Genomic DNA, 15,005 nt, shown 5'->3' on the forward strand with positions numbered 1-15,005 from the left:
TCTCTAAAAAAATTAAATGAGAGGAAAGATGGCGAATAACAAAAAGCACAATAAAAAGGAGGCTAATGAAATGGATATTGACACCACTGTGACGTATATTTTATTGGTACCCCATGGACCACGCCAGCTAAAACCAAATCATTAGAAACTAGTCTCCAAGACCACATTAAGGCAACATCCAAAGCACTTTAAAACTTATCTCATGGACGGATGTTTGGAAAGTTTGGCACCGAATGCAAATTTGAACTAAATATCCAAACTTCCGATACAAACTTCCTCATCTAAAGTCTAAACACATCCTTATCAAGCACTAATATGGACACATCAACTTTCTTTGTTTGCCTCTCCAAACTCTTTTTATAATCATATCACTAGGCATTATATATAGGCACTAAGGACTTTCATTTTTATTATTGAATGGAAATTTGATACAAATAAGCGGACTACAATTTATGATTTAGCTTAACATTGATTGGTAAGCTTGGCACATGCGCCAAGCCTTTTGATTTTAACGTGTACACTCACATCTTTGCATTGATATTCGACAATTTCTCTCACTTTTAACGTCTGCTCAACGTCGAGACACGCGGATGCTTTTATATGTTTGTGGAGTAACCCGTGGTTTTGTCGTCGAGTGTATCACACACAACCTTCCATAAAGTTTCAGGGGTGCAAAACAAAGTTGTTCCCACTTTTTAACAGAAAAATGGAAATATTGGAGGACCAATCCGCAACAAATGGTGAACCCCTCCTCGCACACTTGAGCTCGTTTTCTTGGCTTCCCCACACCAGCAACCCACCGCACCAAACGCCGCCTCCTCCCCGCCGCTCTCCCGACATGAAGCAGCTCCACAAGTCCCCCACCCACGCCCCGTCGCCGGCGCACGCGCCAGCGTCCAAGATCTCCAAGCCCGCGCGCCCCGGGCCGCGCACCTGGGTCGGCTACCTCCTCCGCGAGCAGCGCCTCCTCTTCGTCCTCCTCGGCGCGCTCATCGCCACCTCCTTCTTCCTCCTCCGCCCCTACCTCTTCTCCCTGTCGGCCTCCAACCCCACCGAGCGCAGCCCCATCTTCAACTTCGCCGCCCACTCGTCCGACCCCCGCGGCGTCCCCGCGGGCTTCCGCCCGCCGCCTCGCCGCGTCGTCGTCACCGGCGGGGCGGGCTTCGTGGGCAGCCACCTCGTCGACAGGCTGCTGGAGCAGGGGGACAGCGTGATCGTGGTGGACAACTTCTTCACCGGGAGGAAGGAGAACGTCGCGCACCACCTGCGGAACCCCAGGTTCGAGCTGCTCCGCCACGACGTCGTCGAGCCCATCCTTCTCGAGGTCGACCGGATCTACCACCTCGCGTGCCCCGCATCGCCCGTGCACTACAAGTACAACCCCATCAAGACGATCATATCCTTCTCGACGCCTGGATCTATACATACTGTTTGATTTGCTTACATTGAAAGCGACTTGATTTCGATCTTCTTTTTGTGCGGTTGGTCGGAGGTATGCTGGATGCAGATCGGGCACAATAGTGATGGTTGTGGCCCGGATCAAGCGCACGCGGTGGTTGTTTGGCTGTTATGCTTGGACTTAGGAGCGCTCTGTTTCATTAAATTTACCACTTTTTTCATAGAAAACCTACATTTGCAATAGGGGGATCTCGAACAAATAATTGTCTGTTGTGATGCACATAAATGTTTTCTCAGATTTGACACTGCCTTAGACGATCAGTTGTGAGAGTTCTCTTATTTTGTAACTAGTTTTATTTCACTATCATTTGAGAGTACTCTTCTTTTTGTGCTTCAGTTATATACAGTATGATTTGTCCTCTTAACAATTAGCACAAGACAAATGTCATGGGAACCTTGAATATGTTGGGTCTGGCAAAGCGAATCGGTGCAAGGTTCTTGTTGACTAGCACAAGTGAAGTTTATGGTGACCCACTTGAGCATCCGCAGAAGGAAACTTATTGGGGGCATGTTAATCCTATAGGTACTGTATTATTAGTTTATACCACTTCATTGTGCTCACTGCTCAGCACCTCATATTACCTCCAGAGGATTAAACCCTTGCGTTTTTCAGGCGTTAGGAGTTGTTATGACGAGGGCAAAAGAACAGCAGAGACTTTGACTATGGACTACCATCGTGGTGGTGGTGTTGCGGTAATTATCTAGTTATATCCACTCCGTCTCTTCGACCGGGTTTATGTTATAATTAGGAAAATACTAATCCCTCGATCCAAAATAAGTGTTGCAGTTTTGAACCGGGGTTAGTTCAAAACTGCGACACTTATAATGGATCGCAGGTAGTATTTTGTACGCTCTTAGATCCTGTAAGATTTTCCTTTGCATTCACTTAGCTGGCAAAGTGTGAACTAGTGGAAGCATTATCCAATCATCTTTAGTTACCATAATTGATGTATCCCATTTCAGTTATTTAGAAGTGAAAATATCTAGGTCTGTGCAACTCATTCATTAAATTTTGTTCGAATCCTATAATTATTCATGAGACAATAAATGATTAAAATGCCGTTTACATTAACATGCGCTATGTTTTAGTGTCTTGGCACAACGCATGTGACCACACTGTCTTAATTGTAGCCAAATCTCTACAAACTTTTGCTAACTGGCATAAATGCAGGTACGAATTGCTCGTATTTTCAATACATATGGCCCTCGTATGTGCCTGGATGATGGCCGTGTGGTTAGCAATTTTGTTGCACAGGTCTGTTAGCCACATATCATGTATTACTAGTTTTTAGCTGCACCATTTGCTGAAGCCCTGACCTATATGTCTCATGGGTGTCCTTTCAGGCACTGCGCAAACATCCAATGACAGTATATGGCGATGGAAAACAAACTCGAAGTTTTCAGTATGTTTCTGATCTGGTAAGCGCTGTGCAATATTCTTGTTGTGTATTGATTGTCTCATGTGTTCATATATACTTGTTTGTTGCAATTCTTTTTCTCTGTTGTTCCATGTTATAATTTCTCGGAGTAACATTTTCTTTTGTAGTTTAGCTGTATACTCGATGAACTTGGATGAAACAAAATGTTTTGTCCGTAGAAACTTGTGCTTTTTGTTTGACCAATAGTATTCAGTCCCGCACCTTCACAGAAACACTTTCAAATAACTAATATAAACTGAGGCCAAGGAAATTAGCTGTTGATAGGTTTGTTCGCAGGAAAAAAATAGCTTCAGTATTTTTGTCTGTTGCATCTACTTTTCCCCTTTGCATACAAATATCAAATGTTTTTTAATCATATCACCTGCTTGCTTATCTTTATTAGATGAGTGCAGATCAATGGCTATACAGACCTTTTGATTTCTCTTATCAAGTCTAAGTTTGTCATGATATTTCCATCCATGTCTAATAGGTTGCTGGATTGATGGCTCTGATGGAGAGTGAACATATTGGCCCTTTCAATCTGGGAAACCCAGGAGAGTTCACCATGTTGGAACTTGCAGAGGTCTGTACAAGAGTGTTTTTAGATACTTTTAATCTAAAATGGTTCGTAGTAAATGAATATCCTGCCTTTTTCCAGGTTGTGAAGGAAACAATTGACCCAATGTCGACAATTGAATTCAAGCCCAACACAGCTGATGATCCCCATATGAGAAAGCCCGATATTACCAAGGCCAAGCAACTGCTAGGTTGGGAGCCAAAGGTATCTCTGAAGGAAGGCCTTCCCTTGATGGTGACAGATTTCCGCAAAAGGATCTTGGATGAGTAATCAAGGCAACACTGAGATGAATCTATTTGGTTCTGAATGCTGCGAATATAGGCAAATGTGCTTCACCAACTGGATCCATCCAGTACAATTCTGTGTTTGTATAACGACCTTGTAGAATCATTTAAATTTGTTTTCGTCTTGGTGAGACTGGACAGAAGTAACCAATGGTTTTTTGTCCACATGTGGAACTATAGAAGTGAAGTGAAAGATAGGTGAAGAGGTTGTATTTCAGGAGCTATTGGGTTCAGTTTTGGACTTTCAGTTAACTCCTAACTGTAAAATGAATACTTGATATAAGTGAAATGTAATGGGATGAGATTGCATATATATCCTGTTCAGTTAAGTCTCGTTCCTTCGGTGTGTGTCGAACTGTCAATGTACAAGTTTCACTTGTTGAAAACTCTGAATCTTCTTGCAGAGAAGTTGATTGCAGAATGGTATGTGAGACTTCACAGCCTTCACTTGAGGTGCACACTGAAACTAAGAATCCTGCTGAAGCTGACATTTCCGCTTGTTTCAGGTACATCCGCTGCTCTGATAACAGCGAAACCGGTGGTGCCGTCGTACCTTCCCGTCCCTCCGACCACCGCGACATGACACTCCTCCTGGCCATCACGGTGGACTCCGAAGAACCTGATGCTATCCTGCGTGCCAGCGCCGGTGAACAGGGCCTTCACTGCCACCATACGGCTGCTGTTATCATCCAAGCTGGTGACAAGAACGCCCTGCAGCTTCCCAGCCAAGGGCAGCCCAAACTCTCTCTTGCCGTGGAATTGCTCATCGACGACGGTCACCGTGCCGGGGCGGAGCGCCCCAGGCCGCGTCAAGGCGCGCAGCCAGCTGCCGGGGTGGCCGATCGGGCCTTGGCTGGTGAAGGCAGGGTGTTTCGAGGAAGGGGTGCCGCCGGCATTTGGTGGCGCGCCTCCGTTGGTGTAGAGCGTTATGGTCTGGCCGGAGCCGTGGGGAGTGGGCGGGGGGCTGTGGCCTGCCGGGCGGCGGCCCGACGCGGTGTTTACCGTGATTAGTAGGAGCGTGAGAGCAATGCAGGCTCGGGTAAGGATGTGGGCACGACCTTGTGGTTGCATCTTGGCTCGGTCGTGAGGTTACGGGCATCTGCCGTGTGATTTGCTTAAGTAGCGCAGAGTGGAGTTGGTTCAGGAAGCCAAGCTGCTCCGTTTGGCTCTGCAGCGAGCCATCAACTCCATTTGGTTCACGACAGCCAGCAACTCCGTTCAATAAGAATACGTCTCCGTTTAAGGGACAAGTAATATGGATCAGATGAGAGGGAGTAATATCTTCCTAGCCTGATCTTATTCATACAAGCTACTCTGAGCATCTGTCAGGCTGATCTTGAAGAAGTTGGTGTTCTGTATTTGGGCGCATGAAAAAGGTAAATCACCTAAATTACACCTGCTGCGCAACAATGTCTCCAAGAATTCTCTGCTGTCGGCTCAGGTCATTCGACTGTCCTCCCCTGCCACGACTTGGTAAGCAGGCGCCAAGACTTCTTCGGGAGAGTGCGTGGGGCATTATTTTCCGAGTTGCTGCACTCTGGTCTTCCATTAGTCCCTAGAGAATAATTTGATTCTGGTCTTTTACTTTTCACATTACTGTTTGTTGATTAGATTGTGTAAGTATTAGTATCATGGAGTACATAGTTGCACATGCTAATTCATGACTAGATCCTGTTGCCCACTTTGACGATCTGTGACCTTAGATGTAGTATCAATAGTGATCCCTTCGTGGAAGAACTAGAATTTCCTGGATCATTCCTCAGGTTAAGATGAAATCAACGTGACAACCTCTTCAGGTTGTTGGTCATGTGAGCTCAAGTACTGTCGGATTAGAGCATTTCTGGCTGCTCCAACAAGGCTTATCTACCTAAAAAATCAGTTTGAGGAGTTAAGCTACTTCTACCCCTTCCCCCAAAATCTATGGACGCCGATAACTGCTACACGTGTGAGCGTTAAGGGACCTACCCACACATTCTGTGTGGTGCCTAAGAGGACCAGCCCACACGCCTGTGTGTGGGCAAAATAACTAGCGCCCACACGCCTGTTTTTTTCCCTTCCGGTCCTTCTTACACGCGTGCGTGTGCGCGAAATAGATAACGCCCACACGCCCGGTACGTCAGGCCTCGTACCTCGTGGTACCGCACGCCCCACATGACACTTTACCGCGCGCCCGCAGTTGCCATGGGCCGGACCCTCGTCCATGTTTGTTTAAGTGCAGTTGCCATGTCGCTGAACTACGGTTGCCATATCGGACAACTACAGTTGCCATGTTTGCTCAATTGCAGTTGCCATTTCAGGTCAAAGTTCCAGATTGCCATTTTCTGGACAACTACAACTGTTGCCATGTGTGGTTTGGTCTACTGCAGTTGCCATGATTTCAAAACTTTAGGAGTTGCCACCTACTAACACTAGGCAGTTGCCCATGTAGCACTACAAAAAAAGGCATGGCAAAAAAAACATGTTCGGGTAAAAGAGAGAGTTGCCATGTGCTCACAAGCACGCTAGGGCAGTTGCCATGTAAAAAGAAAGAGTTGCCATCTGCTTACGTGCACGCTAGGGCAGTTTGCCATGTACCATACAAAACATAAGGCAACTGACATGTTCGGGTAAAAAAAAAGAGTTGCCATCTGCTTGCAATCACACTAGGGCAGTTGCCATGTACACTGCAAAACGCATGGCAACTGACAGCTTGGGTGTGGGAGAGGAGGCGGGCGTGTGGGCGAGATGGCAAACGCCCACACACCAGCCCTTGTACGTGACTGAAAACTGGTGTGTGGGCGAACTGCTAAACGCCCACACACCGGCCCCTCCGTGTGGTAAAACAGATGTGTGGGCGACCTCTCTCACACACCACACACGCGAGTTGTCCTACGTGGCATACAAAATCAGCTAATTCGTGCCAAGATTCGTGCAGAAGTTACTGGACGGTGATGGAGGCGTGTGGGTGAGTTGGCTAACGCCCACACGTGTGGGCGTTACACTTTTCGAAATCTATAAGGGCAACTCCAACGCGGGTCACCTATTGAACATCATCAAATATCCACGGATACATCCGACGTGTCCACAAACAACCGACCGAGCGGAGGGCATCCAACTGGAGTCACCAAATGTTCGCCCCTTGTCCAGCATCCTTCCTTTGACAAATTTATCGAGACCAAAATGCATGGGATGTTCAACAAGTTTTTCACATCCATGATCCATCGATCCCATAAGCCCCCAATCTGGCTAACCGTGCCAAATAACTCAATTTTTAGCCTCCTTTTACGCAAAGCGTTTGTACATGGTAGCCGTGATCCAGGTCCGCACCTTCACCTGGCCACACTTTTGCACTTGTTTATATGTGTCGGCATACTTGTTGACCTCCAATTAAATGGTGTACCATTGATGGCCTAGTGATTGCGGATTGCGGTCATGGATGACTTCATTCTTGTAGGGGCGGGGTCGTAGTGCCTTTTGCTCATGAAACCTACCCTGCACACTTTGCCAAAAAGCCGAGCTCTCTTCCTCAGTTCCTTAAAATGCATCAATGATGGTGTAATTTTTTGACCCATTTTAGAGCTCATTTGCTGCATAGAAACTCATTATATCATGTTCCATTGAGCCACTTTCATGTCCATTATGCATGATTTTCAGTTTGCACTCATTTTATTGTGAGCATTGCATAGTCTTTATTTTTTTATTAGTTTTCTGTATTTGTTGTGTTTGTAGATGATTTGGAACTCCCATGGACTAAGCACGATAAAAGGACCAAGGTTGGGAACAATATGGATGAATTACAAGCACCAAATAAAGGCCTTTCGTTGAGTCTGTGAAAAAGAGATCTTCCAACAAGCACAAATTGAAGATCCAATATTAGGAGGTTATTGGGCTTCTCGATGCATATCCAACGAGCCCAAAACGCCTGAATCAAAGTAATTTGTACGAGGAAATGGCGACCGAATTACTAAACTCCACGCTCAACCTCAAGAGCGAACGACAGTGCGCGGTATGACCGTGCACGACAGTACTGACATTCGCTTGAGCTGTTATGGGCAACGGGAATCGCCTTAACTTCCATGATTCTTCACCGATTTTGCCCCATTTGTTCCTACAACATTCCTGCACATCAAGGAAGGTATTGGGCGATGTTTAGGCTCATGTAGAGCTCTTGGATGAAAATAAAGAAGTTGCATCCATTGAGGAGACCAGTGGAGGCCTGCTATTTATACATGTCCAACCTTAGCCACCGACAATAATCATCATCACCGTCATATTGATTTCTCCCGCATTGGGGCCTTCATCCATGTAACGCCAAGAGGCATTGGGGGGGGGGGGGGGGGATTGACGGTGTCCTAGACTAGGGGGTCCCAGCCTAGCCGGGCTAGTACATGGGCCGAACCTCTAGCCCATCGAGGAGGAGAGACTTCGGAGGCCTTTAATCTGCCCCGACCGAAGACTTGGAGTGTACTTCAAGTATATCTGTTAGATTCGGCATGTAAACCCTAGATGGCAACCGACCATGTGTAACCCTATATACCCCTGGTGCCTATATAAGCCGGAGGTTTAGTCCGTAGAGATCATTCTTTCATCATCATCATCATACTCCTAGGGTTTAGACCAAAACTCACGATCTTGGGGTAGATCAACTATGTACCTCGATACACCCATAATATAAGCTAGAGCAGGACATAGGGTTTTACCACCTTAAAGAGGGCCCGAACCTGGGTAAAAGCTTGGTGTCCTCTGTCTCTTGTTACCCATCGATCCTATCACACAGCTCGGCCCCCCCTACCCGAGGCATACCGGTTTTGACACCGACACCAAGCCTCATCTCCATCTATTGCAACCTTGAATGAAGGTCGTGAAGGAAGCCAATGAAGGATCCGCCATTATCGGGGCGCATTCATGCGCGTTGCCGCTGCCGCGTGGTCACCTCCATCACCACCACTCCTTCGTCCTTTACCATCACGGAAAAATAAAAATGAAAGAAAATAAAAAGGAAAATGAAAGCAAATAAAAAGAAAAGTGTTGGAACAAACCAACACGAGCGTTTCCAAGCTCAGCGAGCTGAAGTACAACCTCATTACAATTTATCAAATACCACCGCATCTTGATGTAGACGTGGTAGTGACCTCCCCCAAGCTTAAGCTTTTGCAAGCCCAAATCGGTGAAATCATTGTGGCGGTTGGTCAGGAGCCCATCCTTGGCTCCAGTTGTAGAAGCCGGTGTTCATGTAGGCGGACGTATCTCGAAGGGACTCGATGAGGTTACTCATGTCATTGGAGCCCGGGAGACTGTAGAGGTTTGTATAGGTGGTGTAGGCATTTTGTTGTGGTTGCTCCTCGTAGGGATGCTCCTCTTCTTCGTCAGGGGCAAGTTCTTCTTCATCTACTTGTTTAGGTTCTAGGCCTTGATTTCTACTACAGAACTTTCTTCTCGTAGACTCTGTTGGGCTTCCAAGCGTAGAGTTTTGTAGGACAACAAATTTTTTCCCTCAAGTGGATGACCTAAGGTTTAGCAATCCGCGGGAGGTGTAGGATGAAGATTGTCTCTCTCAGGCAACCCTGCAATCAAATACAAGAAATCTCTTGTGTCCCCAACACACCCAATACAATGGTAAATTGTATAGGTGCACTAGTTCGGCGAAGAGATGATGATACAAGTGTAGTATGGATATAGTAGATATAGGTTTTTGTAATCCGAAGAAATAAAAATAGCAAGATAGCAAGTGACAAAAGCAAGCACAAACGGTATCACAATGCTTGAAAACAAGGTCTATGGTTCATACTTTCACTAGTGCAATCTCTCAATAGTCCTAACATAATTGAATCATAAAACCATCCCTCAACATGCGACAAAGAATCACTCCAAAGTTCTTATCGATAGCAGAGAACTGAAGATGAAATTGTTGTAGGTACCAAACCACCTCAAAGTTATCATTTCTGATCAATCTATTGAGCCATCTCTATAAGTGTCACAAAGTACCCTAGAGTTCGTACTAAAATAACACCATATGATACGCATCAATCAACTCTAATGTCACCTAGAGACTCCAATGTCGCCGCAAGTATCTATGAGTTAATTATTCGACATGCATCAAACAATTTTAGATTCATAATATTCAATCCAACACAAAGAACTTCAAAGATTACCCCAATGTTTCTATCTGAGGAAGTGGGACGAAAACGTGTATCAACATATGTGCCTAGATCACCCCATTGTCACCTCTGGAATCCGCAAGTTGATTACCAAAACATACATCAAGTGACTCAATAGGATACCCCATTGTCACCACGGGTATCCACATGCAAGACATGCAAGACATACATCAAGTGTTCTCAAATACAAAATATTCAATCTGATAATAATGAAACCTCAAAGGGAAAGACTCAATTCATCACAACAAGATAGAGAGGGAAGAACACCATATGATCCAACTATATTATCAAAGCTCGTGGTACATAAAGATCGTGCCAAATCAAGAACACGGGAGAGAGAGAGAGAGATCAAACACATAGCACTGATACATACCCTCATCCCCGAGGATGAACTACTCCCTCCTCGTCATGGAGACCACCGGGATGATGAAGATGGCCTCCGGTTATGATTTGCCTCTCCGGTAGGGTGCCGGAAAAGGCATCCATATGAGATCTCTTCAGAACAGAAGCTTGCAACGGCGGAGTCGAAGTTCTAGGTTTATTTCTGGGGGTTTCCCTATTTATAAAAAATTTCAGCGTTGGAATCACATGAAAGTTACGAGGGGCCCACAAGGCAACAACACACGGCCACCCCCAGGGTGCCCCGGGTTGTCTTGTCATCACCTTGCGAGTCTTTTGGTCCTCCCACGAAGCTTCATGGGTCTCTTATTGAAAGAACATGTGGTGCCCCCATGTTTGGTTTTGGTAACTGATGACAATATCGATGGACTAATGGCTGCCTTGAGTTATATTTGAAGGATTTTTTCATAGGAATTTCTTGAAGTCCATGTGTTGGTTTCAATTATCCAAAGATTGGTCATGTAGAAGACACGATACAAGGTTGATCAAGACTAAGTCAAAGTGTGAATCAAGTTGATCAACACGCGAAGCGTAGAAGATGTACCGAAAGGGATCAAGTGACCCCATGGTATGGTAATAATTGTCCATTACGCTTTGTGTACTAACCCATGGTCTAGGTGAGAGTTCTATGTGGGATTAGGTATGTTTCCATGGGCTTGCGTCAAGAGGAAGATCTCATACAACCCATGGAGGATGACATCAAGTGGTGATCGTCATCAAGATTACGGTGTGCAAGTTCAAGTGGAGCATCACGAAGAGATCATGCTTGAAGCTTGCCGTCCATTGTGGTGACAATGGACTTGTGAAGATGTGCCGAAGAGTGGCTCACCCATAGTGGAGTATGGGGGAGCAATCTACTTGTCTTCATCAAGCCAACGCAATCAAGAAAGGTGGTCCAACTTGAGGAAGTCAAGATCATCATCATCTAGCTCAAGTGGACTATGTGCAAGGCAAAGGTTTTCCCTTGATGGGTTTTCTATTTTATCGGTCTCATGGTGGTAGTTGGGAGACCGGGTTAAAGGATTGATTGCCGTTCTATCAAGGGGGGCTCTCTAGTAAGTAGCTTGATCGTATCATTCCTAGAGAGCTCAAACCATTGCATCCTTGCATCACCTTTCTTGGTTCTTGTTTGGTATTTCTCTTCGTGAGTTTTAGAGCTTATGGTCATCTTCATGACAAGCTTGAGTTCTTCAAAAAACGGAGTTCATATGCATCTTCTATGATGTTTTCGATGTTGGAATTTTTGCCGGTTCTTCATTCATAGAGGTTTCACATCTCTATATCATTGGCTTTTTTTCCTACTGCCTCTTCTTACTTTAACCAGTCATTGTTTGCATAATACTCATCGTCATTGATCCAACAAGCTTGAGTTTGCTCAATTCGGAGCTCATATGCAGAAGTTATGGCAGTTCTGGTTTTCTTGCTCCTTCTATTTTGCTTGGGCAGTTTTTCAGCTTCAGCAGTAGTAGAGCGGTAGTACCTCTCAAGCAGTAGTACCTCTCCCCCGAGCGGTAGTACCGCTTAGGCTGTACTTCCGCTGACTAGTACCGCTTCCACTTCCGCTTATTTTTATGCTTCTGTTACCCAATCCGCTTGAGTGGAGTACCTCTCTAAGCAGTAGTACTGCTCCCCCTAGCGGTACAACCTCTCAAGCGGTACAACCTCTCCCCCGAGCAGTACTACCTCTCCGGTAGAACTACCATTCGTGTTTTTCTATCTTGTTGGGCTGTTTTGACCGTGCTAAGTGGTAGTACCGCTTCCCCGGGCGGTAGTACCGCTTGTGCACGACTTGTGGCCATAATGGTTGGATTCGAGGGGGGGGGGGGCTATTTAAGGGGGCCTTCTTCCCCAATGGTCCCCGTCCTTTGAGCTCGTGTTTTCCCCCATTGTTGGCCTTCTTCGAGATTGCTATCTCTCAATCCCTCCATGGATTCTTGCTAGTTTTTTTTGGGGGGGGGGGAGAGGAGATCTAGATCCATATTTTCACCAATCACTTTCTCCTCTATGTGAGGGGAACACCTTGTATCTAGATCTTGGAGTTCTTAGTGTTCTCCTTCTTCTTCTTCCTCTCATATTCTTGGAGTTCTTAGTGTTCTCCTTCTTCTTCTTCCTCTCATATTCCACCATAGCTTTCGTTGCTTTGGTGGGATTTGAGAGTGAGGGACTTGGGCACTCCGTGTGCCCTTGCCATTGCATTAGTTGCATCGGTTTGAGTTCTCCACGGTGATATGTAGACGTGAAAAGTTGAGAAGCTTATTACTCTTGGGTGCTTGGTACCCTAGAGCTTGTTCCTCTTGGGTGCTTGGGCACCCTAGACGGTTGGTGGTGTCGCGGAGCTCAATCATTGTGGTGTAAAGCTCCGGGCTTGCGTCGGGTTCTCCACTAGGTTGTGGAGATTACCCCGAGCAATTTGTACGGGTTCCGGTGACTGCCCCCAAGGGTTGCCAAAGTGTACGAGTTCGGTGACCGCCACAAGGGTTGCCATTTGTATGGGTTTGGTGACCGCCCTCAAGGGTCCCTTTGTGGAATCACGGCATTTTGCATTGTGAGAGGGCGTGAGGAGATTACGGTGGCCCTAGTGGTTCCTTAGGGAGCATTGTGCCTCCACACCGCTCCAAACAGAGATTAGCATCCGCAAGGGTGTGAACTTCGGGATACATCATCATCTTCGCGTGCCTCAGTTATCTCTTACCCGAGCCCTTTACTTATGCACTTTACTTTGTGATAGCCATAGTATGACATGATATATATCTTGCTATCACTTAGTTGTTTATCATGCTTAGCATAAGTTGTTGGTGCACATAGGTGAGCCTAGTCGATTTAGGTTTTGTGCTTGACAAATTAAACGCTAGTTTTATTCCGCATTTATTCAAGCCTAAACCGTAATTATTTCAAAGCGCCTATTCACTGCCCCCTTCTAGGCGACATCCATGATCTTTCACTTATGTTCCAAAAAAATCATAAAAAGTTTCATCACGTTCGAACTTCGTTTGGTATGGATTTTCTGGAAAACCAAAAACAACCAGGAAACAACAACTGGCACTGGGCACTCAGTTAATATGTTAGTCCATGAAAATCATATAAAAGTGCATCAAAACCATATAAAATTATTGCTAACATTGCATGGATACTTCATGAATTGTAGATACGTTGGAGACGTATCACTCGCCTGCATTACTGCAGCTCCACTACCTCTCCTCTGACCTATCACGTCGCTCTCAAAGGCGTGTGCCACACACCGCCCTCGCAGGAGCTCGTCTGCATCCCCGCGGCGGCTCTCGGCCACGGCATCTCCTCCTTGTCTATTTAAGCCACCCGAACCCATCCTTCCTCCCCACTCACCTCACTCATTCCTCAATCGCCCTTGGGGCTCGAGAGCAAAGCCAAGGAGCCCTACTTCTCCATCTTCGGCGAGAGCTATGCCACTCAGCTCCCTTCTTACCTAGCTCGCTCTAGTGCTCCTCCTGCCAAACAGAGCCCCCCATTGATCTCCCCGCAGCCCACTGACCCTCCCCAACACCTTACCCGAGCCGATTGTCATCCGAATCACCAGAACCATCAATGCCCGAGGTGTGCCACCATCGGAGAAGATGACGCCGACGCCGTCCAGCCACCATTCGATGAGATGCGGGTACGGTTGGACTTCTCAGCGTGCGCCATATCCACAACCGCCCTCTCCCAGATCCGGTGCTGCCTCCACGTTGTCGTTCCATCGCTGGTGAACCGCCATCCTCTGTTCTCTCTCTCCCTCTTTCAAAACTGACGGGGAGGTCCCACCCGCCAGTGAACCAAACCCCAACAGAAGCGTTTTCAAGTGGAAACACATTCTGGAAATACGAAATCAACGTGGCCTCTCCAGGAATTTCTAGAAAATCAATTTAAATCCATTTTAATTCGAGTTTGACCCAAACTTTGACCACCAATATCTCCTAAAATAAAAGGTCAATTGAGCTGATTCTTTTTACATTAATTTTCTTTTGAGCTCTTTTATTTTTTTGGTTTAGTTTGACATTTTTCTCTGCTATCTAGAATTTCAAGACATAGAAATTGCTTTATGTCATATTTATATTTTCTTGTTAATAATGTTTTTCCAGAGGGTTTAATTCTGTGTGAAGACCAGGAGTATTTCAACACTCCCTTGGATCGAGGCAAGCCACAACTCTCATTTGCATGATTGCAATGCAATGCCATGGTTTAATTAATAATTTTGCCTAAGTTGAATTAACTCGAAATGATTTATCCATGACAAATCTTGAGTATTATTTGGTTATGCTACTACCATGTTCGTGATTGGATTGGATATGACTAGTAGTTTACAAGCTTGATATTGCCATGTTACCATTGGATTAATAGGATCATTAGCTATGATTTCATTATGACCATATTTGATATTATGCTGATGGAGTAAGTAGAAATGATATGGCTATATTATTCCTTGGATTATTGGTTGGATTTTTCTATGACTTGGATCACAGGTTGATAAATTATATTGGAGTAACCTTATGACACAGATATACCTTGGGTTTAAATTCCATCATTCGTTGGTCAAGTGCCACTGAACCGAACTACCTAGTGCAGCCACATCTATCTTTATGGGGTGGCCTGGCTTGGTTTATCAATATACTCTTTTATCGATACTTCCAAAGAGGGAGGGTTATACATGTGTGCTACCCTGATCAGGTAGGTGGCTATAATCTTGTGTACCCGGTTTGGTTATTGATCTCGGGTCCCG

The 15,005-nt window shown here is 45.7% G+C and overlaps 2 protein-coding genes across 2 annotated transcripts; one reads left to right on the forward strand and one right to left on the reverse strand.

Moving 5' to 3' along the window:
• Positions 1 to 666: 666 nt before the first annotated feature.
• On the forward strand, positions 667 to 4,050 carry LOC109781601 (UDP-glucuronic acid decarboxylase 1). The gene is made up of 7 exons (XM_020340190.4): positions 667 to 1,396; positions 1,834 to 1,981; positions 2,072 to 2,151; positions 2,630 to 2,713; positions 2,803 to 2,877; positions 3,367 to 3,459; positions 3,535 to 4,050. Exons 1-7 carry the CDS (start codon positions 707 to 709, stop codon positions 3,721 to 3,723), a joined length of 1,359 nt encoding a protein of 452 aa, XP_020195779.2. The 5' UTR covers positions 667 to 706; the 3' UTR covers positions 3,724 to 4,050.
• A 131-nt stretch (positions 4,051 to 4,181) lies between these two features.
• LOC109781602 (dirigent protein 16) lies at positions 4,182 to 4,808 on the reverse strand. Its single transcript, XM_020340191.2, has one exon. The coding sequence runs from the start codon at positions 4,806 to 4,808 to the stop codon at positions 4,182 to 4,184; it is 627 nt and encodes a 208-aa protein (XP_020195780.1).
• Positions 4,809 to 15,005: the final 10,197 nt, after the last annotated feature.

The sequence above is a fragment of the Aegilops tauschii genome, chromosome 3, assembly GCF_002575655.3.
Source record: "Aegilops tauschii subsp. strangulata cultivar AL8/78 chromosome 3, Aet v6.0, whole genome shotgun sequence".
NCBI lineage: Eukaryota > Viridiplantae > Streptophyta > Magnoliopsida > Poales > Poaceae > Aegilops > Aegilops tauschii.

Coding starts and splice junctions, on each gene's coding strand:
- LOC109781601 (XM_020340190.4), top strand. CDS start 707: ATGGAAATATTGGAGGACCAATCCGCAACAAATGGTGAACCCCTCCTC. Junction 1,982..2,071: donor GGGGCATGTTAATCCTATAG/GTACTGTATTAT, acceptor TGCGTTTTTCAG/GCGTTAGGAGTTGTTATGAC. Junction 2,152..2,629: donor ATCGTGGTGGTGGTGTTGCG/GTAATTATCTAG, acceptor GCATAAATGCAG/GTACGAATTGCTCGTATTTT.
- LOC109781602 (XM_020340191.2), bottom strand. CDS start 4,808: ATGCAACCACAAGGTCGTGCCCACATCCTTACCCGAGCCTGCATTGCT.